Here is a 26,692-nt window from a genome sequence, read left to right as displayed (position 1 = left end):
ATATACTGTCTCACACTTTCTCTACTAACCATACTCACTCATACGCATATTAACCATACTAACCATGATCTCTCATTTTAGTCATCATACACTCTCATACTCTCTCCGACTAGCTAAATCTTCTCATACTTTATCATACACTCATACTTTATCATACACTCATACATTCTCTTACCCTCCTAACCAACATACTCATACTCTCTCATACTCATACGCTCTCATACTCACGCCAATCATACTCTCTCTACCCTCATAGTTAAACTCACTACACTCACTCCTACTCACCGTCTCCACGTTAATCCTCTTCTCTTCTTACAAACGCGTGTATGGCAGCGCGACTCTTTTTTTTTACAGCCAATTAGCAATGATGATAGATCTTGGTAATGGTAGTTTCTTCCTTAGAGTGAGCACTTTACGGTACTTGGTAGGTATAAGAAGTCGACAGCGTTCACATAAAACACCAGAATGGCACCAATATCCGAGTTTGAAAGACAGAGACAGGAGAATATCCAAAGAAACAAGGATCTCTTAAAGCAATTGAACTTGGACTCCATTAGCCAGTCGATATCGAAAGAAATCTCGAAACCGAACCAGGCGGCTAAAAGGAGAAAAACTGCAACAAGATCTGCTCCAGTCAAGAAGGAAGTCGTAGAACCTTCCAGAAGATCCCGTCGTATTGCAGGAATCAAGACGGAGTTGGAGAACCCCGAAGAGTACAATAGACTCAGAGAAGAAGAGGAAGAAAAGGAACGCAAGAAGAAGGAATTGGAAAGATTGAAGAGGACGCGGTTGTTTGGTGATTTCAACTTGATAGACTTGGTCACTGATAGAAAACTGGGAAACTTGAAGTTTGAGGGCAAGGTAATCAAGGCAGAGAATGGTATTTCCACTTCCAATGGACGCTCTAAAAGAGTGAAGAAAGAGGAGCCAGAAGAAGCCTCACTTGATGACAACAATGCAGAGGTTGATGTTGAGGAAGAAAACCGCGTTTTGGAAAGATTGAAGGTGCTTGGAGACAAATTCTCGGCTGGAGATTTCTACGATGTCATACGACAAGCTCCAATTGAGTATGACGATAAGATATTGGAAAGGACAAGAAAGAGCTTCGATAAGTTGAAGATCTACGAAAAGTTCGATCCCTTGGACATCAAAATAAGTCATAATAGAATTACTTCTATAAATTTTCATCCTTCTACTACGGATAGAGTTGTAGTTGCTGGTGATACCACAGGTAATGTGGGGATCTGGGCTGTTGACTCAGCAGAAGAATCGGGAGATCCAACCATTTCCATTCTTAGGCCACATGGAAAAGCTATTTCCAGAATATTGACGCCAACGAAATCACCAACTAAGATTTACACTGCTTCGTACGATGGTTCTGTGAGAGAATTGGATTTGAACAAGCTTGCATCTTCAGAGTTGATCTACATCAATGATCCTTACGACAAAGATGCATTGGGAGTTTCAGATATAAACTTGACTGGAGAAGATCAGAACCTTTTATACGCTACAACTTTATCTGGTGTATTCTTTAAACACGATTTAAGAACGAAGTTTAAAGCACCAAAGGAAGGTGATTTGTGGAGGCTTCACGATAAGAAGATAGGCTCATTTTCAATTAACCCAAACAACTCTTACCAAATTGCAACAGCTTCCTTAGATAGGACTTTAAGGATTTGGGATTTAAGAAATGTCTCTAAGGACAATGCTGAGTGGTCTGAATTTGAACAACAAATCTCGCCCCATTTATACGGATCGTATTCATCTCGTCTTTCTGTTTCTTCTGTGGATTGGAATAGTGAGAATAGGCTAGTATGCAATGGTTACGATGATACTATCAACATTTTTGATCTTTCAGGCACTGATGGAGAACTCCCGCCTGTGACGGAATGGAATGAAACCTTCCAGCCCAACGTTCTGAAAAAATCTAGAAGAAAGAAGACAGAAGACGATGAAGAATCTCTTGTACCTGATAATATTAAACCATTTAACAAGATTAGACACAATTGTCAAACTGGGCGCTGGGTTTCCATTCTTAAATCAAAATGGCAGGTTACTCCGAACGATGGAGTTCAAAAGTTTGTTATAGCCAACATGAACAGGGGCTTGGATGTTTACGATCAGAAGGGTCTGATAATAGCACATTTGACAGAGTCAGTTGGTGCTGTGCCTGCTGTATGCCAGCTTCATCCTACACAGAACTGGGTAGTTGGTGGTAGTGCAAGTGGAAAGGTATACCTCTTCAACTAAGAAACGTATCATTGTATTGTGACTACAAATAAAAATGGCTGCGAAAAATTTTGCACATTGCATTCTACATCTCCCAGTTAATATACACATTAATTTTGAAAGTCCAATCCTATAAATTACTAAATACAAAGTATCTATCTAACTTAAGCAGATGGGGTCATGACTTGCCAGACTCTGATGACGTTATCAGTGTAACCAGCGAACAAGTTTTGACCGTCAGCAGACCAAGCTAAGGAGATAGCTTCTGGGTCCTTGGCCTTGGCACCAATGGCGAACTCTGGCTTCAACTCGTCCAATAAGTCTCTCTCTTGCAACTTGAAGATCTTGATACCAGTAGAGGTGGCAGCAGCCAACCAGTATCTGTTTGGAGAGAAAGCTAAAGCGTGGACCTCAGCGTTGGCGTTCAAGGTGTACAAGGTGACGTTGGAGTTCAAGTCCCACAAGATGATAACACCGTCCTTACCAGCAGAGGAGCACAAAGATCCATCTGGGGACAAGGTGATGCAGGAGATGTAACCGGTGTGTCCGATGTAGTCGGCGTTAACGGAGTAATCCAATAAGTCCCAGGACTAGAATATTAGTTAGTAATTGATCGCGAAATCAAATCGCTTATCCATTCTTAACACATGACTTCGATAATAATCAGAGATCTTGGTGATAAATAATATGTCTCATTCAAGGCTGGCGAGCCCCGTCTGAAGTAGCAAATATAAGGTACATCATCTTAAGTCATTGTGGTTTAAATGGAGAAGCGTTACCCAATTGGGTTCTACAAGTGCAGTTAATACATACCTTAACAGTCTTATCCCAAGAAGCAGAGATGACGGTGGAAGAAGTGTCAGATGGGGAGATTCTGACAGCGGAGACCCAGTCGGAGTGACCGTTCAAGGTAGCCATACATTCACCGATGGTGTTCCAGACCTTGACGGTCTTGTCACGAGAAGCAGAGACGATTTGTCTCAAGTTCTTGGCAATGGAGACGGATAAAACGTCACCAGTGTGACCAACGAATCTTTGGGTACATTCACCAGATTCAAGGTCCCACAATCTCAAGGTCTTATCCCAAGAAGCAGACAAAGCGTAAGCACCGTCAGCGGAGATAGTGACATCTTGGACGATGTGGGAGTGACCCTTGAAGGACTTTTGTGGGACACCGTATTGGTTGTCCTCACCTCCGGTCAACTTCCATCTGATCAAGGTCTTGTCTCTGGAACCAGACAACAACAAGTCTGGGTGAGCTGGGGTGGTGGAAAGGGAAGTAACCCATCCGTTGTGGCCCTCTAAGGTACCTCTCAAAACTAAAACTTCTTGGTCAGCCATTGTGTTAATGTTCAGTGTGAATACTGGAAAAGAAACCTTCTAACTACTACCAATATAATGGTGGTTAAAAATTTTTCAATCACTATCCTGTTGGTATGGTGGAAAATTTCGCTCAGCAGGTATAAGTCACGTGCGTGATTTGGTGGATGCACGTATATTGATGAGATGAGAGAAGATGGTATGAGGTTAACTGCGACGGCGTACTCGGAATTACACATCTGTTGGTGACTGTTTTTATGCCGAGATACATGCAGGAGAGTTGTCAGTTCTTGGTATTGGCGAGTGCAGACAAGACTTTATGTAAGATCTATTGTTAAAATGGGTGCAAATCATTTTAGGGGTGCTGCATTGTTGATAGATGCAGAATACGAAATATGGGTAAACTATGAGTGTTGTATTCGAAAGAAATCTGGTATGTAATGGGAAGAAGAGAAGAATTGAAATGGTAGTCAGCAAATAGGCATTGCTAGCTAATGCACGGAAAGGTTGTATGTATTAACCACGGTGTTCGGAGTCGTACTTTTCTGAAGAAAATGATGAATCGATAACTTCAACATTTTCCAAATCTTGTGATGTCTTTTCTTGTGCTCTCTTTCTACTCCTGGAAATATAGTAGGTAGAAATATACACAACAGCGGTAATAAATTCCATACTTGTGCCTAAAGCGTATTCAAAAGCAACAAATGAACCCTTGATACTAGAACCGTTGTAGTTCGACATGTCGAAGTAATCCATTTTGCCAAGGTATATGGACAATACACCAAAGATACCTCTAACTAAAATGAATGGTGAAACTATGAGAATGGCAATAACGTTGATGTGCTTGATTTTTTCACCAAAACGACACCAAAATGCAAATGCAACTGCAATTGCAGTCTGAGCAAGAAAGATTGCCTGTCCCACAGTTCTTAAAATTCTAGCCTGCTGTATTTTACCATGCGTGGCTGGTTCATTCGTAGCACCTGCCAATTCAACTCCTCCTATTATAACAAGAATATTGGCTGGAATCAAGATAAGGTGGAAAATACATGCTGGTGATAAACGTGCACGCAAGTACTCGAATTCAGTTGTAGCTGCTTCACATCTTTCGGCGATCTCAGCCTTACTTGGTCTAAACCAAGAAGTGCCAACAGTATATAATTGAGCATTGGCAAGAAGATGGTACGATGTAAGAACAAGAACAAAGTAACCTTCGGCACCAAGCACTAAATATGCAATTAACCATTGCAGATGGTCAAAACCAAGAATAGCAAAGACAATACCACAAGCCTGGCCTGTAACACGAACTAAACCGTAGATTACAAGGGAAGTGTAAATTGTTCTAAATCCTTCATTACGTATAATGTTAATGGTGAAGCCCAAGTAGATAGTGTAGAGACCAAGCAAAACAGAAGCAGCAATACCAGAGTCCGTAGATTGAAAAGCCATTGTTATAGTTGATTGAATGTGACGAGAAGCTTACTCAATGAACTGAGGATAGAGTGATTTTAGCCGTGTTTTATACCGATTGCAAGACATGAGGCTTGAGAACGGCTGATCTTCCATACTCATAGGGTTACTGCTTGAACATTACACATTTATCCGTATTTTATTCAAGGAAGAAACATTTAGCGCAATTCTAGTACTAGTAGGTAACGTAATGGTACATGGAATGAGAGCAAATGCAAGCCAAAACTGACGATGTCATTATAAAATATCTACCAGCCGCTTTTCTAGAACCTCAGTCGGTTCATAGTTAACACCAATTGTATTATGGTATAATTCACTCAAAAAAATATACTCCGTATAGTGTACATGGGGATAATCTTGCGCAATCTGTTTCCTGTTTAGGACCAAGTTTTTTATCATAAACTATTTTATAGTATTTTGAAAATGCGCTCTCCCGTATATATTAAATGTGACATTATGCAAAATGATTACATCGTAAACGTATGATATCATTAAAAGAAACAGAGGAAGTTTGTAGAAACTCATTTGACGGTTACAAAACGTGTATTTGAAAATGTGGTATAGGAAATGTAATTATTTTCTAGGTTTTGTGAATTTTTGCTCAAATTCAATAAAACAAGGTTAGAACTAATCTTTAGAATAGCCTTTGCACTTTATTTCGGATCAAATCATCAAATTATTCATATTCTTGATTGAGTTAGTACATACTAAAATCACTCACGATTGAATCGTTAGTCGTTATGTAGCCAGAAGAGCTACACCGACGGAATTGTTGTACTTCCATGGTAATACCGATTAAGATCCCTTTCTCATCATTCCATCCATTCGATTAATGGAGAGAAGCTCCTATGAATGCACTGGGTGCAACATATCGTCAGACAAGAGATTGGTATGTGGGATTTTCTGAATAGAGAAATAATGGACCAGCCACAGAAATATTAAAACGAGGCTTAAGCAATGCGTAACTACAAAGAGGTGTATATTGAAATACCCATACATAAGTTCAACTTATATTTTAAAACAAAAATTAGATAGGGGCCCTAGAGAAGAATCCATGCATTCATGATTTTCTTTCAGTAATTCTCAATAGTTCTCAATAAGACATGCTGACGATGTCCATGCACCTCTCCAACACACCTAGAAATCTTTAAGCTCTAGATAGCTAAAATTTCTCTGTAGATTCAGACTGGTCAAGTACCTTGTAGTCTTCCACTTCAACCTTAACATCATGTTTTGTGTACTCTCTTCTCTTAGATATATAGTAGGTTGACATTTACACAACAGCAGTAACAAATTCCATGGTGGTAGATATTCGTACACAACGAACGATTGTTTGATTCCACCAACATTATAATTCGTTAAATTGAAGTAATCCATCTTTTTGATGTAGATAGAAATAACCCCAAAGATACCTCTAACCAATAAGAATGGTGAAATAAGGAAAATAGCATTGATGTTGATGTGCCGAATGTTTTCACGGAAGTAGCACCAGATTGCCAATCCGATTGCAAAAATTGTTTGCGCAAGGAATATTGACTGTCCCACTATCCGCAACGACCTGGAAGCTAGTACTTTACTTCTTTGAGCATCAAAATCATTCACACCTGCTAAAATGGACCCTCCAGCAATCACACAAGCATTTGCTGGGATTAAGAGAATGTGGAAAGCTTGTGCTAGTGAAAAGTATGCTCTAAAGCGACCGTAAATGCTTGTTGCTGCATTGTATTTTTCCTTCATTTGAGCTTTACTTGGGCTAATCCAAGACCATCCTAACACTGTCATTTGAGCACTTGCGATAAAAAAGAATGAAGTAACAACTAAAACGAAGTAGCCTTCAGCACTGAGGACCAAGTAAGCAATCAACCATTGCCATTGGACAATCCCACGAACGGCAAAAACAACCCCACAAGCCTGACCCGAAACTCTTAGAATTGCGTAAAAGAGAAGGCATGAATGAATGGTACGACGACCTTCGTTGCGTACTATGTTAATAGTGAATGCTAAGTAAATGATATAAAAGCTAAGATAAATTTAGGCAGCAATACCTGAATCCCTTGATTCGAATGTCATTTTTTTATACTTCAAACTAATACTGACTCCGTAACATTACCAATTGAAAAATGTTAATCAATCATTTCCTTGTAGTTTTATACCTCTTTTGCTTTTGAATTCACCATTTATTCCAGCAAGCACTCGACATTACAACCACTATGGCATTGCTTCTAAATGAAGTAAAAACAGATCAGTTTTAATATCTACCACATTATCTCCGAGAGAAACTAGAAATGGCTAGTACAAGAAGATGCTTAAACAAATAATAGGTCAACTTTGAAGTTAGTATTTTCTTTGGTTCACCATGGCACCGCGTAGACCTGAAAGTTATTTGCAGATTTCCTAGGTCTTGACACTTTTAGCAGTTGTGGTTCCTAGCGATTCAGTATAATCAGACTCATTGGCTAATCTTAAAACAAACAATTTTTTGACCTTATTAACTTTTACGGTAATCCCCGAGTGCATTCCGCATGGGTTAATAGTAGCACACGGCAAGAACATACTGGTGTCATATTATCGTATATGTAAGGCAGCAGATAACTCCTACAACGCCGAATTTAGAGCTGATTTTCGTCTAGGTTTCAAGTTACTATTTCTGTCAAGTCCGCATAGAAGTGCTTCCTTCTGACATCAAATGTGTCAATCTGAGTAATCAAATTGATTTCTTTTCAAGGATATCATTTTAGGTTTACTTCTGGTATTGTTAACTGAGAGAGGGGAGCCTTCAGCCTCTCCATAATCTTTGACCATTGTGGGTACCAAACATATATCCGACTAAGCCAAATTTTGACATAATTCCATTCATATAGTAGCTACTTGTATCCACTGCTGAACTCCACTTCAGAACGACAAATTTTGAGAAAAAGGTGCATTCTGCGGCATTCAATTGATTGTTCCATATTCCGTGAAGTAATTATCTTATGTGAGGCTGGTTCCCGGAAAGGCAACCGCATCTGGGAGACAGCTACAGTGATCTTTGGCACTAGCTAAAACAAATTGCAATTCACAGCGGTTGCAACTTCCGTAGTTCTAGGATTCTGTTTGGAGAGTCTTTACCTTTTAGAAGTAGCTTACCCAACCAATTTTTAATCGCCTCTCCATAGCTACTGGGCTCAGCTCTCTCCGTATTACTGCAAAGACCTGCCGCTGCTGCTGCTGCTACTGGCGTATTGCATAAACAGTCACAATACTAGGAGCCATATACTAGAATAGTACTGATAGCTACTTGGATATTCCAATTATTTTTGTATTGATACCAAACAACAACTGCTATAAGATTCCAAAACCCACCATTCCACCATCTCACTCACTTCCTCGCTTCCTCCCTTTCTACCTCTTCTTCAACCCACACTAACCTACGAACGAGACTCCTCCACTAAACCTCACAAATTACCATTACCCCAGAATTTGCATCACGCTGCCAATCTCTGCACGTGACATTTTAGACTGCACACAGCATCGATATCTCGATTGGTACGGGTTCCATAGGTAAATACTAAGGAAGATGACAGTTCATAAATACACATCTTTTGCAGTATGGTTACTGAGATGACGACAAAAGATCAGAAGATCGTGGTAATCAGCGGTGGTACCGCTACAAACGAACTTGTTTCAATTTTCAACAAGATTTCACCGAGGATATGTTACATTCTACCGATCTCAGATAATGGTGGTTCCACGTCTGAGATAATCAGAGTCATTGGAGGACCAGCCATCGGAGACATTAGATCGAGACTTACAAGACTAATTCCGAGCCACCAAGAACCTCTCCGAAAGCTTTTGAGTTTCAGGCTTTCGTCGGACCCACGGGAGGCCAAAATGCAATGGAATGAGATTGTTGATGGAACACATTCCCTATGGACAGCTATCAACCCAGCCACAAGAGAGATCTTTAGAGCATTTTTCATTCATATCCACGTAGAACTATTGAAAAGGTCCAAGCACCAACTAAATTCGAACAAGAAGCAATTTCGCTACGAATTGGCAAATGTAGGAAACTTATTCCTTACAGGTGTTCGGCTATTCATTGGATCTTTAGACTCTGCAATTGAACTCTTCTGTAAGTTGTCAGATATTGATTCAAAGACTGAAGTTCTTCCATGCATAAATACCAATTTCACATATCATATCAGCGCATTACTCGAGAACGGCTTGATAATCACAGGCCAATCACAGATTTCTCACCCTTCAGATACTAATCTGAAAGTGGATATATATCCTCCACCAATTCATACCACAAGACCACCCACGCCATCTGATAACATATTAAGAACAAACTACTTTGGAACGGCTTCATTAGATGGACTAAACACAGAATTTCCTATCAATGAAGTTGCATTGGCCCTGCTGAGGCACAGCATGATCTCTGTCCTTTCTGATAATGAGTCAGACGAAGAATCAGGAAATGTTCCACAGTATACGCATCCAGAGCTCAAGAAGTCACAATTACATTTTAATAAATCTACCAACATAGAGCCGTTGCTTTCGCCTATCAAAAGAATCTTCTATGTTTCTCCATATGGACAAGAGATCTGTCCTTCTGCTCCCAACAAAGTTACAACCTCTATTGCACACGCAGACATTCTCATATTTTCAATTGGATCTCTTATGACAAGCATCATCCCAATAGTTATATTAAAAGGTGTGGGAAGAGCCATTGCATCTAGCCATAGTAAAGGGCACAAGAAAAGAGTTTTGCTTCTTAATGGTTGCTTGGATAGAGAAACATTCGGAATGACAGCCATTGATTTCATTAGAGTAATCGTCGAACTGGCTACATATTCTGTGAACTCAAACTCTGAAGATATTCAGAAGGCGGACAATATTAATTGGAATATTTATATTACTCACTTAGTCTACATGAAAGATCCTCAAATCCAAGTTGATACTGATTATTTGGAGAAGGTACGGAACATCAAATGCGTTGAGGTGGATAAAATCCCGGATACTGAGTTCTTCAATCCGCAGAGTTTACAAGAAAGCTTAAGTGCTATTGCAAGTGAGGAGTAAGAATATCATAGGGTTGAAGTTACATGTTTTTTGACATTCTTTAACCACTATTCAAAGTCCTACCACGCTGATTATAACTATTAATGACGTATATGGTACTATAGCTCATATATATATATGTGCAGAGGATATAGACCAACATTTAATGAAAGCTGCTGAACCACAGTGATTGAACACTTCTATAGTTTTCCGTTTAATCGTACCAAACTTTAATCAATTCCTCTGAAACTGCCGACGGCGTCAATACTCCCAAATCCGTAATCAAGGCTGTGATATATTCATGCAGCGTAAAGTCTAGCTTATGTGTGGATAACATGCTCTCTGAGTCTTTCTCCTCTTCGGTACCTTCTTTTATGAGTCTATTAATGCTACCTGGAAGATCATTGGGTGCCAAAGGAAACAATCTCACGAATTTATGTGATTCTGTTACAACGTAAAATGGTTTATTATTCACCTTTGCCAAACAGCCTATTTGGTACGATCCAATATGGTTAATGATACCTCCACTTTCCGCCACACCTTCTGCTCCAACCAAGATCTTATCAACATTGTGAATAACGTATCCCACTGCATTATCCACTATCACTTCGACAGGGATATCTGCTTCTCTCAATTTCTTGGCCATGAAGTATCCCAATCCAGTCGGTCTTGATTCTGTGACTATCACTCTGAATCTCACCATTTTCTCTGTTCTGGCTCTTTTCAATAATGTATAAACTACACGAGAAAACGAATGTACCAAGATAGTATCATCGTCTCTTATGAATGGAAGGCCATATTCAGCACTCTTGTTTCTCGATTCTTTGGCTCTACGGACAAAGAGTTCACCATTCTCCACTAAGTTCTTCTTACAGGACTCCCAATCGGAGTATAAGTTGGTGTTTCTGAGAACAAATCTCATGAACAAGTCACAACCAGCCGAGAGAGAAATTGCGTTGGGAATCGATGTTTTCAATGTGTCTATGTTGGACTTCACCAAGTTGATTAACTCAGAAGAAGTAGAAGGCTGCTTAACTCGAAGCATGATAACTAACGACTCAATGGCCGCAATGGGCATGGTCAAGTCCTTATCTTCCTCCAAGAACTTGAGGTATGTCTCCTTTATATCGAAGGCTTGCGACATGGTCGATATGGTTCCGTTGTGTACTAGTTCTGGCAAAGAAGAAGACATCAAAAATCATAAAAGTTGCAATTTCGATGAATCATAAATTTTCGTATAGAGAGGAGATACGGGGGTTTAAGTCATGTGACGTGATGGGAAGTGAAGAGTGCGTGTTGAAGAGAGAGAAGGGTACAAGAAAAATGGTCTTTATGAAGAGATAATTGATATATTAGAGTTTTATCAGTATATTATGGGCTATACTGGCAGGAGTAGCAACTTTTCTTTTATAGAAATCCCTTTGGTATATGTTATTCATATCATAGCTACCTTTGACTCAACCATCGCTCTTCCCTCTATCTCCATAAATGCTCTATCTAATTCAGTCACGTGAAAGTTCCATTTCCGACCATGAAATTTTCAGATTTATAAAGAAGCGAGTCTTAACTATGAAGAAAGATGGTTTATTAGCTCAGTACTCTTCCACAACATGAGTTCTGAAGAAAAGAGTAACCCTTTGTTCGTCCAAGAGGATGACGAGGGCAACAACTCAAGTCCAGAAAGAGAAGAAAGTTCAACCCACAAGAGCATTAATACGATACGAGAAGAGCCAGAAGACGCTAACGTAGAATCTATTGAGGAAGAAGATGATGATCCAATCATCAACTCATTCCCAATCATATTGAACACGGTTCCTTCCAAGTCTCAATCATTGCATATACTCCAGTATCCTGGAAGACCTAAGACCCGTTTATTGAACGAAGGTGCCTATAAAGCTAACATTAAGGAGGAATCCAATTATCTTGAAGTAAAAGTGCCCTTAGATACATCCAAGTTCTTCAATGTAGGCAAGACCGAGGATTGGGGTGAACAAATTGGCGAACAGGGATTACACGGAGTTCTCAACAAATCCGAGGGAGGTTTGTACGTAGGCCAGATCATCAATGACGGTGGCCACAAGAAGATCGTATTGACTCCAGTCGACAGTACAGCACAATTAAGAGCATCTTTCAAGTATATCGATGACGTAGACGCTTCCAACCAGGCCCAACGTAAGGCAGAAGTCGCTGAATCCAGTAAAAACTCCAACATCCAAATCTTGCAAACAGCTGCAAAGTCAGGAAACCAAATCACCAGTACTGAGGGTTTTGGTAATGCCTTAGGCGAGTCTTTGAGACATATCAAGAAATTTGAAGAAGAGCACTGGGCCACCTTAAAATGGGAAACTTCTACCAGTGAGTCGGCTCAAGAAATCAAGTCAAGTTTGGCCAATTCAGCAGACGGCATTGAATTGACTACAAAAGCCAATCTTGATAGCTACATCAACGAATTAACTCACTACTAGAACTACAGAACATAGAAAACAAAAATCGGTTTTTAGTCTCAAATATGTATATTAGCAGAAATTTCCATTAATATAACAATATCAATAGGTCACATTGAATATATATCACCATTAACTCTCTTAAAGCTTAACTATACAACAACTATCACTATTCGATATTATCACGTGACTACATCGTGCGGCTCATGAAATATCTGTCAAAAAAATTATTATGTGAGGTTTATGAAGTTTGTATGGTCAGAAGTGAATGGTTTAAAGACAGTTAAACGGAGTTGATTCCTATTTTGAGCTTGGAAAAGTAGCTTTTCTGACATATCTAAGGAGTTATATATCTTGGGAAGTTTTTAAAAATGGACGAAGATGACGGGTTGTTGTTGAACTTTGCTTCTCCAGACACTACTAGTACCTCTTATAGTAATACAAGAGACAAGAGGTCTGCCACGAAAGTCACCGGTGGAAAATGGAAAGACCGTCGTAAACTCCAGCTTTCTTTGCAGGGACGAGGCAGAAACCAGAAAAAGGACAAATCAGCATCTGGGGTGAACAACTCCTCGATCGGAAACCCAAGAATCGACAAGATTAGAGCAGAGGCAGCAGCCAAAAAGGCCCTAGAAGGAAATGATGCAAAATCGTCAGATAGTAAAGATAGCAAGGACGAGTCCAAGAAAAGACCTAGCACGGATCCGATTCACGGACCAACATCTAAACAAATCAAGTTCTCGGAATCGAAGGGTGAATTTGGAGGTAAGAACAATTCGTATGTTTCCTCTTTATTTACATCAAACGAAAGTAGTTCACAATTGAAGGTCTCGAAAGGAGATGAGCAAACCACATATTTACCTTCCAATGCACCAATGAAAGATGCAACTACATTTGAAGGTTTGGGATTAAACGAGAAATTATCCAAGCATTTGACTGAAACTTTGAGATTCAAGCATCCTACTAAAGTTCAAAGAACAGTGGTTCCCGCCATGATATCAACAGAGAGAGATCTCTTCATTAAAGCTCAGACTGGTTCTGGTAAAACATTATCTTTCCTCTTACCTATCTTTCACAAGTTGATGATGGAAGACAAAAACAAGATCACTCGTGATTCTGGTCTCTTTGCTCTAATCCTTACTCCTACGAGAGAATTAGCAACTCAAATTTATGGTGTGTTAGAAACACTTACTAGGTGTCATCATCAACTTGTGCCTGGTATTGTTATTGGTGGAGAAAAGAAGAAGTCAGAGAAGGCTCGTATTAGAAAGGGTGTGAACATCTTGGTGGGTACTCCTGGTAGATTAGCTGATCATTTAGAGAACACAGAGTCTTTAAACATCAGTCAGTTAAGATGGCTTATTCTTGACGAAGGTGATAAATTGGTTGAACTTGGTTTTGAGGAAACAATTACTAAAATTACAGACATGATTACTAAACGTTCAGAGATTATGGAATCGATGCATAAATGGCAAGGTTTACCCACTAGAAGAATAAACTTGTTGTGTTCTGCTACCATGCAAAATAACGTGGAAAAATTAGGTAGTATCATTTTGAACAATCCTGAAATGGTCAGTGTAGACTATGTTCCAGGAACAGTAGCTTTCGAAACTAACCTGAGTGCTTCTGAAGGAGCTAAAGAGATGACTGCTCCTGATCAATTGATCCAGAGTGTCGTAGTGGTTCCTCCAAAGTTGAGACTTGTCACTTTGAGTGCCATGTTGAAGAAGATATCAAATGAACTGAACAGCTCTGATTCTGATGAGACAACTAGAACTATCGTCTTCTTCTCGTGTTCTGATTCAGTTAATTTCCATTTCGATGTTTTCACAAGAAATGGGCATGGATTTAAGAAGGTCAAAAATGAAGAAACAGGTAAGGTTGAGACCATTGAAGTTTCCTCTACCAATGACGACGATGAAAATGATTTACAAGAAGAGAATGACAAGCAAGGCCAAATGACAGCACCTATAATAGGCGAGAACACTGTTCTTTATAAACTCCATGGTTCTTTATCTCAACAAAACCGTACTGCCACGTTACAAGCATTCATTAAGGACACGAAGTCCAAGCATTCCATTTTATTTTGTACTGATGTTGCTTCTCGTGGTTTGGATTTACCAAATGTTTCTTCCGTTGTTGAGTACGATCCTCCATTCACGATTGATGATCATTTGCATAGAATTGGTAGATCTGCAAGAGTTGGTAGGGAAGGTAAAGCTACTTTATTCTTGTTGCCAGGTAATGAAGAAGGTTATGTCGACGACAAAATCCAAGTGGTCCACCCAAAGAAGGGTAATTTGAGGATCGTCTCATATGAAACCCTTTTGAAGGATGGCTTTTCTGCTAAGGAAGAAGTTGAAGAAAGAAAGGTGGGCAAGAAAGATCCAAAGAGTAAAGAAGGAAAGTGGGATATTCACGCTACCACCTGGCATCTTGATGTGGAGAGATGGTTGTTAGAGGACTCTGCCGAACATGACAAGGCCGTTCAAGCGTTCACCTCCCATATCAGAGCATATGCTACTCATTTATCCACTGAGAGGAACTTCTTCAATGTCAAGTTATTGCATTTGGGTCACTTAGCCAAAAGTTTTGGTTTAAGAGAGACTCCAAAGAAGTTGGGTAAATCTGTAGGCACCAATAGTGGTATCCAAGAAGGTTCGAGAAAGGGAAAGAAGGAAGATCCTAGAAAGAAGATGTTAAGAATGGCCAAAATGGCTCTTAAGTCCACGAGTAACGAGTTCAACTATTAGCATAATATGTATTATAGATTCTTGAGAGTATGTATGGAAGTGCCTTGTAAGCACTATTTATATACTAATGTAAATTAGCCGATTACTTCATATCTTTTCTTTGATAGAGTTCAAATGGTCTTCTCTATAACCCTCGGTGTTCCACAATCCGTGGTTCTCACCTAATATGTAGCCAATTTTACGCCTTTGGTAGTAGTCACCTACAAGCTTAATATTCTCAATGACATCTTCAAGGAGAATGGCTTTCCCTACGGCAATACCATCTCCAAGACCAGGATGTCTAATATTGACAATATGCAAATGGAAATGGTAATATGATGGTTGGTAATGTATGAAGATTCTCAACTCATCTGAATTCACAGGGAACTTCTGGGTTGTCACTGCTCTGATCACTTTTTCCAAATTGATCAAGAATGGAAGGTGCAGCTCGTTAAGATCCCTTACGGAGGAGATGTCTTTGCGATTCACAATAGCACATAAGTACAATGACTCCATATTAATGGTATCCCATTTCATATCAGGCAAAAGAACAAAGCCTGATTCGGGATCCGTATCATGATGTACAAACGTCTCGGATTCCTTACCCTCAAACAAGATATTGTAAACCCATTTTATTCTATCGCCCTTCATGCCTTCTATGTAAGGAACAACGTACTTATTGTACATTTCTGGTGTTTCAACAACATAATGAGTCTTTTGTTCATCATACTTCTTTATATGAGTTTCAGTTGCAGGGTAGATCAAATTGACCTTAGCGGATGGAAGCTTAGTCAAGTTCTGAGTCAATGTAGCATTCGACCAGTAATAGATGTCATTGTGGTTAATGGTTACGATTTCTTCTATAAGCTGTTCAAGCTGGAAATTGAGTTCGTCTGTTATAAAATGTGACTTTTCTAGCGATACAATGGCATTCTCCTGGTTGATTGTGCCTAGCAAAGCGATTGACTTGGTTTGAGGATCTCCTTTGAGTATTCTAGTGAGTTGGAATTGCTTGATAAGCTCTCCAATTGGAAATCCTGACGATGTAGACATGCAAAAGATTCAAAGATTTTGTCCAAGAGTTACTCCACAAATGAAGGTAATGGAAGAAATGGTATAACGATATTTCAGATACTTCAGAAGATACAAGGAATAGCAAATAAAGGTATACACCACTTGTTCAATTCTCTTCCTAAACCTTTACAAAAAGCAATTTTTGAGTCCAACTCCAACTGTAATATCTCCTAATATGAGAATTATCTTTCACAAGGCAGAAGACACACTCAATCCACAACGTAGAAGAACTACTTCTAAAGTATACTGATTCCGTTTAAAAAAAAGTCCATCTGATATTGAGAGCGCTACCATGTAACAAATTGCGACACAAACTTTTTTAAGATTTTTGCATTTTTTTGGGGACGTCGTTGATTTTGCAGTCATTTTTATGATGTTGATGGGCAGGTAAATGAGTTTTGTTGGTAGAAGGTTAGTGGTGGAGAGTATGGAAATGGTATTAGACAAGTAGGATTTTCTGAAGAGAAAGAAATTGGAGTTTGTTGGAGTTGGAGATTTTGAAAAATTTGTATGTCTTATTTTACAGAGGGTAGTGATAACTAGAAGGGGTGTGAAAGAGTATATGTTAAACAAGTGAGTAGTGTAGTAGTACATCTATTCTTATTATTATTACATCATTATATCATTTTTGTTTTGATTCAACTAATCCAGATTTAGCTGTCTCTCTCCTGGACCTCAACAAAAACACACTTATTTACATTCCCTTATCTGATATTTACATTTGCACTGCTGATATTGGGATCTCTAGTCTCTGTATTTCCCGTGTGAGCTTCCTCTTCTTCAGGGTGGTCATTCATATCAATACAAATCCATCCTGGCCACGCTAATTCTTCTCGTATTATCGTTCTTAACTGTTCAATCAAGAACTTCTCAACCTTTCCAACATTCCTAAGGACATTGTTCTCAGCTTCACCAATCTCCGATTCAATCTTGATTTTCTTTATAATGTCGATGCGCTCCCTGTTATTAGGATCAGTAACGTAATCTACAAAGTTACCGCCAGAACTGTGTGTTAGTGGAGTGTCCGTGGCGTTTACGGTGGATGAATTGGTAGTGAAGTAGTCTGGGGTGGATTCGTTGATATCGCAAAGAAATGAGAAGAACACCGATTTCTTCAAATAGGCAATAGTGGCAATAGAATGCACGACTAAATCAGTGATATGCAATTTGATGGGTAATGAAATGAAATTCGGTGAAGGATAGTTCACAAGGAGATTGACAACTATGTCTAAATGGAGGTCGCCTTTGTATAAGATTTCGGCAATGAGTTGGATATCATTTTCGCCTCTGGAGGACTTTTGCATGCTTTGTATCCTCTGATTGATTTTGGCGTTTCTCAATGCATTTTGATTCAAGATATTGGTAGGGGTTTCCGTTCCGCTAGTAGTGTGCCCAAGCCCTATATTGTTCATACTATAGTTATACAAGTAGTTTAAATTGGTGTTTCCCATTATTAACGAGAATGAGTCCAGCGCCGTTCTTGATCGGATTATAGGAGGCAATGGAGGCGTAGGAGAAGCGCGTCTTGGAGGACTTGATTCATGCATAAATGAATTGACGTTTCTATCAAAGGTGTTCATATGAGAGTTTTCTGATATTGTAGATAAATCGTTTTCATGGTCGTCGTCATCATCTTCTTCTTCACTAGATATGTAATGGGCATCATTTGGAGTGGGAACGGTTCTCTCGGCAGATCCTGTGCTATTCTCAGCTTCATCTTCGTAGAATTCGTCGAAAGGATCCCCAATGTGTCGAATGGTTATCTCTGGTGGGATTTCTCCAAGGCTGAAGTTAGTTACTGAGAGATTAGATATATACAGAGGAAGGGAGATGTTCTGGAATTGGTGGTCCAAGAAATCTTTTATGGATTCGTTAATGGCATTATCCGCCACTAGCTGGTCCCAGTTAATATCAAACGACATCTCCAAGTGGTTATGTTGTTTGCAGGATTTATAAGAAGATAACACTGATAAGGGTTCTACTGTTGGAAAATGGCTATACTTTCATGATGTAAATAGAGGATGGCGTGTATACTAAGGTATTTTGTATTGGTGTAGTGATGTTCCTTATTTGGATGGGACGATTTCAAGTCACGTGAAAACAGTGAATTGATCTATGACCGAAGAGATGGCATAGTTTAGTGATTTCAAGGGAAGATTCGAGGTGTCGGAGGTTTCCAACAGAGCCTTTGGAGTGTTGCAACTTTTTATAGTTTTGTGATTCTTCATATATGAGACCATTTTGCGTAGTCTTGTTGCAAATATTTCAAAAATCTCCTGAGATGCCTGCTGCTGCTGTCACAAAAGTGAACAAAAATCCCCCCTGCTCAGATGACTACTCAATTTTTATTGACACCTCATGTTCCCTAAACAAGCCACAGGTCCGAAGAATACTCCTTTCTGTAAGTGACAGCTACTGGGGCTTTAAAATGATAACATTCCGTTTTTCCCTCCACACATAGGTTCAAACATACTCCTCCTAAAAGAGCGACAACCTATAATGAGACACACGCACGTGAACTCTTATTCCGACTGAAATCTGTCAATTTCGAGACTTCTCCTATACCGGTGGCATGTTGTAGCAGAAAGGGCCATTGGTTCAGGATAATATTCAAGAAACCGGTGGTGGCACATCATTAAATGCTTTTTCTGGAGGGAAAATGATCACATCCAGCGGCTCTCGTATTCATGAGCTTATTGCTTTTCATAGATGGGCGTATTACTATCATGACACTAGACGCACTTTGTTTAAGATGAATACACCACAACATTAAGCAACTTTCCAGTGACTTACTCTAAAGAAATGTCATTTCTGTCCATGTAGCTGTAACTCTATAGACCTGACAACAACTACAAATTCCTCCTCCCTTCCGTTGTTCCGCTTCTCCCTCATAATACCCTAAATCCCGCCTTCTCCACAAGTCGGATTTCTTCCACCTCTCACCTTAAGCCCCCCCCCCCCCCCCCACTTCCGACCGCCGATAGCGGAATCTTCCCAGTGAAAATTTTTGTCCGTGGAATTGCTTTTTCAGAACCGGGGGAAGCCCCAATATGATTAACTTTCCTATTTGCTATTATACATTAGCAATATTTCTTATACCTATAGCATGGGATATGTTATGAACAGAAGGTTACAATTTGCATCGGGTTATTTTTACGGAAGGGTGTTATTCTGATGGTGTCAGAATTTTCAGTTCATTTTCTTCGTTTTTGATTTAGTTCATTCGTTCATTTGTTCTTTTGTACTGTGTCTTCTTATTGCAAATTGCAGTCTAATAAAAGAGTCAACAGCTCGGTTCATGTTTGCAACTACCAGAAGCCATTAAATTTTTGTGTTTATTTGGTATTACTTACTTGGTATTAATATTTCGTTGAAGTCGTCACCCTTTGTTGCTGCTACTACTGAGATCTCCTGTTTGCTTTTTACCACCCCAAAAGTAGTTTATCTGGTCATAGATAACACCTCTTCATAGTAGTCATACCATTGTATCTACACAATTTCATAAGCTTCTTTCAAGCAAAAGTCACAAAATGATAGCTGCCAGTCTCATACAAATAGCCGTAATAGGTGCGGGCTTGATAGGCCCTAGACATGCTTCTCATGTATTGAACAACTCCCACGCTGGCTTGTTCGCTATAGTTGACCCTTCTCCTACTGCAAAGGATATCGCTTCGTCACTTGGAACGAAGTACTTCACTTCTATTAAACACATGATAGCATACTGTGATCAAAACGGGTTACAATATCCTGATGGAGCCATTATTTGTACGCCTAACCATACACATATCAAGGTCAGTGCTGAATTGGCTTCGTATGGAATTCACTTATTAGTGGAAAAGCCGCTCAGTTCCATTCCAGAAGAGGCTAAAGCACTTAAGAACTTCGCCAAAGAGAAGAATGTCAAGGTGCTAGTCGGCCACCACAGACGTTTCAACCCATTCATCGTAGAAGCCAAGCGCAATTTACATAAAGTCGGTGAAGTTATCGCTATCCAAGGAACTTGGGCCTTGAGAAAACCAGAGTCGTATTTTAAGATGTCTCCATGGAGACAAGACAACAAAACAGGAGGAGGTGTTCTCTTGATTAATTTGGTCCATGATATTGACTTGTTGCAATACCTTTTTGGGCCAATTGAGAGAATCTATGCCGAGTTGTTGAAGAAACAGAGAACCAACATGCCTAACGCAGATGAAGGAGCTGCTTTGACCATACGGTTCAAGAATGGTATCACAGGCACATTCATCTGTTCAGATAACGTCACATCACCATTCAACTTTGAGTCTGGTACTGGTGAAAACCCTACCGTCCCATTCCAGGACCAACTAGAAGGTTTCTACAGAGTCTTTGGATCTCAAGGAACGCTCTCTGTCCCAGATATGCATTTGTTCCATCAACCGGATGCTGTAGATGAGAATACAAACTCCTGGTTACACCCCATAGAAAAGGAGCAGTTGGTCGATGACAGACTCGAGACTTTGCATTCCCAGATGCCATTTGACCTTCAACTCGATCATTTCATTGATGTCATCAAAGGAAGGGCAGAGCCGCTTTGCACTTCTGATGATGGTATGTCTGCCTTGTTGTGCATTGATGCTGTCATGAAGTCAGTAGAATCTGGAATACCACAGTATGTGGAAGACATTAAGAATATCAAGCCCAATTATGAAGCCTTGGGCTTGGATTCTGAAACAGTGAGACTCACCAAGTAAGCGTGAATCCTGATTTATGAGAATGAAATGGACAGGCGAAACCGAAGAACAAAAGAACATATAAAAGTTATATTTGATTTATTGCATTGTACAAAATGAAAACTAAGAGTTGGAAATATTAAGATCATCGATGTTTTTGTAGAAGATAGAGAAGCGATAGAGAGGACCTGTAGTTCAGTTTGGGAAGACTAGACTTCATTCTACATGATAACCATCATTTAATGATATTTTTCATTGTGATATATAAAACCTTTATCAACACTATAATGAGTAAACACTATAATGAGTAAACACTACTAGAGTATCTATAGCTGTAAACAACTAGAAGAAATAAAACAATTTCACCCGTTAATTTCCCAGATCCTTATCCTAATTTAAGTCTCATCGATGACACGTCCCTTGATAACTTGAACAGCACGCTTGTACTCTTCAGTCTCATACTTAAGGTTGGAGATAGGGCCAACATACTGGTTATTGACCAAGTTTTCCTTAACCTTCAACTTATGAACTGTCTTACCATTTACCTTAGTCTTGAACTCAGAGTCAATGTTGGCCGATAAAGAAACCTTATCATCTTTGCCCTCTTGAGTTGTCTTCTTAGCAGCAATTGTGACTGGCAAAGAAGAAGACTCCGACTTCTTGAATAAAGAAACCTTATTCTTCTCTACAATATCAATTTGCAAATCACGTTTGTTGGCCAAGCTCAAGTTTATGTTTTCTTTCGAGAGAGTACCTCCTGGAGCGTAAGGATTTCCGACTGTCTTCTTCAGAGATGATTCGACCTTGGAAAGACTATTGGCGATTGTTAAGTTCGAATTGACAACGTAAAACAAAGTGGAGTTGTTCTTCAAGGTGAATTTGAACAGAGTTGAGTGGTTGGCCGACACTCCTATCTTAACTTTCTCTGTCTTGGTAATTGGTTGCCATGGAGAGTAAGATGGAGGATTTTGCCATGAACCAGACGATATCTCGCTACTGCTTGATTCTTGAATTTTACCTTTGGCATGAGAGATCTGGTCATTTTCCCATAAATGAAGGTTACCACTAAGATACCATTCTGCCGCGACCTGATCTTCACCACTGACAATTTCCTTTGGTAAGTTGGAGAATGATGGGGTGGTAGTAACATCATTGACAGGAGACACAGCTTGAACCTCCAAGATGGCCTTTTCATCCCACAACAATGGCAAAAAGTTGATCAAGTCGATCTCGTATGCTAAGCCAACAAAGTTTCCGAAGTCAACAACTGGAACGAAGTTTCTAGCAGCATCAGAGGCGATGGAGCCAGGGTGGTACAAAGTCGCCTTAGGAGCAATTGTTGTCACGTATTCTTTATTGATGAACACATTCAAAAAACGAATTGGATCGTTGTCGTTCTTGAAGAATTCAGTTTCTTCCTTTCCAGCAGAAGCAAAAAGTTCTAATTTTGCAGCCGTTGTTCTAGACTTAATCTTAGGCAATTTCACTTCGAACTTGTCTTCTTTGGATAAGTCGAACACCGTACCGTTCTCTTTTGATAAGGCAATGATGCGATGAGCTGGTCCTCTTGGGTTGAAGAGATCCTCAACATTGATAGGAGAATGCTTTGGTTTGTCTTTGGTAATTGACTCTTTCGTTAAAGTCAATGCCAAAGAAACATTAATACGATCAGCATCTCCTTCGATAAGGTGGATTCTGATAGCATTCTTACCATCCAAGAGGGAAATGTATTTAGAAATATCTTTAGTGGTTGAACTGACAGTAGTGACTCCGGGTCTGCCGTAAGGAGTAGAAGATCTCCACACTGGGTGATCACCAATAGTGATTTCTACGACATTGACCTTCTCGGTATCGTCATCAGTGTTTGTGAAGTTCAAAGTCAAATAAGCACCATCGAATTCAAAGTTCTTTGGAGTCTTAAAAGTTTTCACCAAACCATTGACTAATTCCTCGTCATAAAAAATGACTGTGGTATTAGATTTTGCGTAATGGGGCAAAGAAGGTTGAATCTCGAAGATGGTTACAATGGGTTCGGCTGGTTCTCCTGAGCCGAAGCTAGCGTCAAAGAGAGTAACAGCAGTCTCATTGATGGTATTCTGGAACTTAAAGTAGAAAATCGTCAAAAGACAAAGAGCAGTGAAGTAATGAGCAGCTCTAATAAGACATGACTTTTTGTTGCTTTCTCTTCTCTCGTTTCTTTCGAGATCCTTAAAGAATCTCTGGTCTTCCTGAGACAACTCACTAGAAAGCTTAGACATTGTTCAATAGAGAAATTCAATTGAGATAGAAACAATTCCTCTATAAACTAATTCAATTGCTGGAATTTTCTCTCCAATATATACTTACTCCTTTTTCTCCTACAATTACACAATTGCATCTAAATATCGTAAATAGCAGTTATAATGGAGAGATGATTTTTCAGCATTGCAAAAAAAATGGAGAACCGGAGGCCCGTTTGGTGACTTCAGGGGCATAAAAAATATCATTTCGATGTAAAAATCTGCAACCGGTGAGCCGGAAATGGTACAGTAGTGAGTGTGTGTGTCCTTACATTGCAAATGTAGCTTGCTACAAGAAGATAGTTACTGTGGAACAGGGAGACATGCGCAATTAGGGGAGCATTGTAGGGAGCATAGTAGTTAAGAATTGAGAGGAGCAAACTTGTGAAGAGAATTCTTAATGACGATTAGTTGAACCATCGTCACTTTGTGATTTTGTGTGGGCAATTGCAACTAATCCCTTACATGGGAGATTAAGTCTCATGGGTAAAGTGTCTCAAAGTGCATCATTCTCTCAGCATTCATCACTACACGTGGTTATGCGTAGACCTTACAAGCGTAGTAACATTGTTAGCAATGAGGAAAGCATCAGAATAATTCTACTGAGTCTCTAGTGATGCCACAGGATTGTCGGTGGAATCCGAACTAGAATCGAATATATACATCAGGTGAAACTCACCTAAACACCCCGACGGAACCACCCCCAAAAGCCATAGCTTTACCACTGCACACGCACAAACCCACACATTCACTCACACACTCACACACTCACTAACTCACTCACTAAACCTGCTCCTCATTCTCCAACATGCTCCCCATTCCTTCCCCATTCCTTCCCCTTTCCCAGTGTCGGGCTCTCCGTCGGAAACGACATAGAATTTACGACAAAAAATAAAGGACTTTTACAAGAGTGATATCTTCCACGTGATCTTTCTTCAATCACATGATCAAAAGAGCCTGACTTAACTCTTCCTCGTTTCCTGCAGATACTCAACCAGTAGAATTTGAATAATTTCCAACGCTTTAATGTAAGCACAGTATGTTTAAGTACAAGTGTTCGAATAGGTTGTTGATCAGATAAAGTCATCTCTACATATACACCAAGATGTCCAAGTTCGTATTGCCACAGGCGTTAAAGGAATTGAGATTCCATTTGTCCCAAACAGGAGAAGCATCGATTCCATTGAGAAAGTTCTTGACAAACAACTACAGTGCATTGAAAACTCAGCTGAACAACTCTTTGCCTATCTTGATCAGAGAAAGCTACGGTGTGCCACCAAGTTTGACAGCCAGATTTGAGAAGGGAAGAGAAGTTAAGAACAACTTGGAAGGTTTGGATGAAAGCGGAATCGCCAAGGCTTTGCAGGACTTGTTGAAGAACTAGATTCATACTACTGTACCATAATTGTAGGCTTATTCCATCACTTGGTCAAAACTGAGTCGGAATGGCTTGCACAAAACTTCTTTCCTACGGAGAATAGGCAGATAACAAACTGACAGAATCAGGCTGCAGTTGACTATGTAACAGATAATTCATTTCGAATAACTGGATATACGCTCTCATGCTCTACCGATAGCATGGAAGACGGGTTATTAAAGCTGCTCTACTCTTCGAGAATACAAATTTGCATTCATTCATACATTCATAATATACACATGCTGTTAATATACTTGTAGAAATTATGTAGAATCTTGGGTAAGTAAATTTGCAATTAAAAGTGGTACAAATGAAAGTGGTACAATTAAAAGTGCTTTATATGATACTAACAAAAGGACTTTCCAACTTCGAAATGAGAGACGGTCGTTTTCTACAGAATTGAATATTCATCTTTTTTTGTATTTACCATATTTACATTTAACTGTCCATGACAGCATCTATAACTTTACATCGGGTCCAAACTGGTATACTCCCCAGCCTAAACTGGCTAGTTGGTCGTTGTATAACTCCTTTACTGGCAATTTGTTGTTGGCAATACCACTGGCAACAACTACTGGAACTAAATGCTCTAAAGTTGGATGAGCGTTGTATAACAAAGTCTTGTTGTTAGTTTGGAGTTTTAATAAGCCATCCAACAAGTCATCAGACTTTGTCAAAGTGTCTGTTAATAACTTGTTAAATGGTTTGACGTAAGGCATAACACCTCCTGGTTGAGAGAAGGATCTACCCAAGTCCCTCAAGTTGTGGACAGACATTCCAGAACAAATAACCAATCCTGTCAAGTATTTCTTCTTCTCTTCATCCCAAAGCAAGTTCTCTCTGAAAGTGCTCAAAGCTTCTCCTAATTTGAAATGCTTAACGAAGTCTCTATCGTTTGAAGTTAATGACACCTGGATAACAGCGGTATCTGGAAGATCCAAGCCTGGATTCTCGGGAGGGTTCTTCGTCAAAGTGTTGTAATCACTAAATGCTACCTTGAAAGGCACCCAGACACCGTGGTCCACTCCTCTCTCCGTCAATGTACTGTTGAACCCTTTTTCTTCAAGGTGTTGCTTGATCTGTTCAGCTACGTAATATGAGTTCTTCGAGTGGAATTGCTCCTTGTACATATGGTTTGGAAATCCGTAAAAGTCGTAGATCAATTCGTTTTCCTGGTTTCTTTTCTTAGGAATGGCGATTTCAATTAGATTAGATCCACTAGATTGCCAATGAGCAGACACTACGATGATGTAGTCAGGCTTCAAGTTTTTCTTGATGTTTGTTCCCAACTTCTTGATGGTATTCCAGGCTCCTTTGTTGCCGAAATCATCGTTCTCGTAGATGAAAGTGGGGCCTCCATGACTGAAGAAATAGGTAGGAAATGGGTTAGCGTTCTTGGCGAATTTTGCAACTGATGCCATTTTTGATAAGTTTTCGGAGGTGTCGCTTGGAGTATCTAAGGTAATAAAGTATCGGTTGTACAAGTAGAATGCAAGCGAAATCACCAATGGTAGTAATATGGCAAATTTCATTAATATTTCACGTTTGGTGATATCTCGCAAAGAATGCTATACACGGTCGTTCGCTAGGTTTATATATGTCTACAAGTGAAAAGTTCACGATGTGGCTAGTGATGTCTGGCGAGTAATGCACATTATTCCCAACCCATTTTACTACCGAACCATTTACAACAGTACCAGAGGTAAGCCTCAGTTGCACATAACGAATATACCGACTAATAGTAATCTTAGTAATAACTATTGTTGTACACAGGTATTATAGCTGCGAATTTATTGCAGTATATGTGACGGTATATGGTAGTGGTGTGTGATGCTGGTGGGTGGTGTATGGAGGTGCAGTTTAGTAAGGTGGTTTGTAAGCTTAGAAATTGGCGATGAGAATACGACGGAAAAGATATCTGCATTTCCGTTTTTTGTATGGATGTGAGATGTGAGATGTGGGATGTGGGATGTCACAGGATTTGCTGTAGGGATAGTAG

At 39.6% G+C, this 26,692-nt stretch overlaps 14 protein-coding genes across 14 annotated transcripts; 6 read left to right on the top strand and 8 right to left on the bottom strand. All coding sequences in view use genetic code 12, as the record gives it.

Moving 5' to 3' along the window:
- The first annotated feature begins 409 nt into the window (after positions 1–409).
- RJT20DRAFT_126473 (uncharacterized protein) lies at positions 410–2,301 on the top strand. Its single transcript, XM_064916766.1, has one exon. The coding sequence runs from the start codon at positions 466–468 to the stop codon at positions 2,248–2,250; it is 1,785 nt and encodes a 594-aa protein (XP_064776507.1). The 5' UTR covers positions 410–465; the 3' UTR covers positions 2,251–2,301.
- Positions 2,302–3,616, bottom strand: ASC1 (40S ribosomal protein RACK1). The gene is made up of 2 exons (XM_064916765.1): positions 3,043–3,616; positions 2,302–2,819 (listed from the first exon to the last, which is right to left on the bottom strand). The coding sequence occupies exons 1-2, from the start codon at positions 3,568–3,570 to the stop codon at positions 2,394–2,396; spliced, it is 954 nt and encodes a 317-aa protein (XP_064776506.1). The 5' UTR covers positions 3,571–3,616; the 3' UTR covers positions 2,302–2,393.
- A 449-nt stretch (positions 3,617–4,065) lies between these two features.
- Positions 4,066–5,066, bottom strand: RJT20DRAFT_147677 (uncharacterized protein; the record flags this gene model as incomplete). The annotated part of the gene is made up of 1 exon (XM_064918934.1): positions 4,066–5,066. The coding sequence occupies exon 1, from the start codon at positions 4,996–4,998 to the stop codon at positions 4,066–4,068; it is 933 nt and encodes a 310-aa protein (XP_064776505.1). The 5' UTR covers positions 4,999–5,066.
- Positions 5,067–6,156: 1,090 nt separating this feature from the next.
- RJT20DRAFT_2975 (uncharacterized protein) lies at positions 6,157–6,801 on the bottom strand (the record flags this gene model as incomplete). The annotated part of the gene is made up of 1 exon (XM_064919599.1): positions 6,157–6,801. The coding sequence occupies one exon, from the start codon at positions 6,799–6,801 to the stop codon at positions 6,157–6,159; it is 645 nt and encodes a 214-aa protein (XP_064776504.1).
- A 1,629-nt stretch (positions 6,802–8,430) lies between these two features.
- RJT20DRAFT_31871 (uncharacterized protein) lies at positions 8,431–10,177 on the top strand. Its single transcript, XM_064919690.1, has one exon. The coding sequence runs from the start codon at positions 8,608–8,610 to the stop codon at positions 10,078–10,080; it is 1,473 nt and encodes a 490-aa protein (XP_064776503.1). The 5' UTR covers positions 8,431–8,607; the 3' UTR covers positions 10,081–10,177.
- Positions 10,178–10,273: 96 nt separating this feature from the next.
- On the bottom strand, positions 10,274–11,203 carry GCN3 (translation initiation factor eIF2B subunit alpha; the record flags this gene model as incomplete). Its single annotated transcript, XM_064918748.1, has 1 exon — positions 10,274–11,203. One exon carries the CDS (start codon positions 11,201–11,203, stop codon positions 10,274–10,276), a length of 930 nt encoding a protein of 309 aa, XP_064776502.1.
- A 306-nt stretch (positions 11,204–11,509) lies between these two features.
- Positions 11,510–12,649, top strand: RJT20DRAFT_126466 (DNA-directed RNA polymerase III subunit). The gene has a single exon (XM_064916764.1). It carries the CDS (start codon positions 11,670–11,672, stop codon positions 12,522–12,524), a length of 855 nt encoding a protein of 284 aa, XP_064776501.1. The 5' UTR covers positions 11,510–11,669; the 3' UTR covers positions 12,525–12,649.
- A 125-nt stretch (positions 12,650–12,774) lies between these two features.
- DBP7 (putative ATP-dependent RNA helicase) lies at positions 12,775–15,275 on the top strand. Its single transcript, XM_064916763.1, has one exon. It carries the CDS (start codon positions 12,875–12,877, stop codon positions 15,254–15,256), a length of 2,382 nt encoding a protein of 793 aa, XP_064776500.1. The 5' UTR covers positions 12,775–12,874; the 3' UTR covers positions 15,257–15,275.
- A 25-nt stretch (positions 15,276–15,300) lies between these two features.
- Positions 15,301–16,393, bottom strand: RJT20DRAFT_31860 (5'-(N(7)-methyl 5'-triphosphoguanosine)-(mRNA) diphosphatase). Its single transcript, XM_064919689.1, has one exon. It carries the CDS (start codon positions 16,286–16,288, stop codon positions 15,344–15,346), a length of 945 nt encoding a protein of 314 aa, XP_064776499.1. The 5' UTR covers positions 16,289–16,393; the 3' UTR covers positions 15,301–15,343.
- A 424-nt stretch (positions 16,394–16,817) lies between these two features.
- Positions 16,818–18,385, bottom strand: RJT20DRAFT_31857 (ERMES complex subunit). The gene has a single exon (XM_064919687.1). It carries the CDS (start codon positions 18,229–18,231, stop codon positions 17,014–17,016), a length of 1,218 nt encoding a protein of 405 aa, XP_064776498.1. The 5' UTR covers positions 18,232–18,385; the 3' UTR covers positions 16,818–17,013.
- Positions 18,386–19,395: 1,010 nt separating this feature from the next.
- RJT20DRAFT_126462 (uncharacterized protein) lies at positions 19,396–21,241 on the top strand. Its single transcript, XM_064916762.1, has one exon. It carries the CDS (start codon positions 19,840–19,842, stop codon positions 21,016–21,018), a length of 1,179 nt encoding a protein of 392 aa, XP_064776497.1. The 5' UTR covers positions 19,396–19,839; the 3' UTR covers positions 21,019–21,241.
- Positions 21,206–23,663, bottom strand: RJT20DRAFT_31844 (uncharacterized protein). Its single transcript, XM_064919686.1, has one exon. The coding sequence runs from the start codon at positions 23,253–23,255 to the stop codon at positions 21,393–21,395; it is 1,863 nt and encodes a 620-aa protein (XP_064776496.1). The 5' UTR covers positions 23,256–23,663; the 3' UTR covers positions 21,206–21,392.
- Positions 23,664–24,381: 718 nt separating this feature from the next.
- Positions 24,382–24,660, top strand: RJT20DRAFT_92009 (uncharacterized protein; the record flags this gene model as incomplete). Its single annotated transcript, XM_064921407.1, has 1 exon — positions 24,382–24,660. One exon carries the CDS (start codon positions 24,382–24,384, stop codon positions 24,658–24,660), a length of 279 nt encoding a protein of 92 aa, XP_064776495.1.
- Positions 24,661–24,978: 318 nt separating this feature from the next.
- Positions 24,979–26,399, bottom strand: RJT20DRAFT_31842 (uncharacterized protein). Its single transcript, XM_064919685.1, has one exon. It carries the CDS (start codon positions 26,223–26,225, stop codon positions 25,152–25,154), a length of 1,074 nt encoding a protein of 357 aa, XP_064776494.1. The 5' UTR covers positions 26,226–26,399; the 3' UTR covers positions 24,979–25,151.
- Positions 26,400–26,692: the final 293 nt, after the last annotated feature.

Source organism: Scheffersomyces xylosifermentans (assembly GCF_036884685.1).
Source record: "Scheffersomyces xylosifermentans strain CBS 12540 chromosome Unknown RJT20scaffold_2, whole genome shotgun sequence".
Taxonomy (NCBI): Eukaryota; Fungi; Ascomycota; class Pichiomycetes; order Serinales; family Debaryomycetaceae; genus Scheffersomyces; species Scheffersomyces xylosifermentans.
This window is presented reverse-complemented; position numbering and strand designations above follow the sequence as displayed.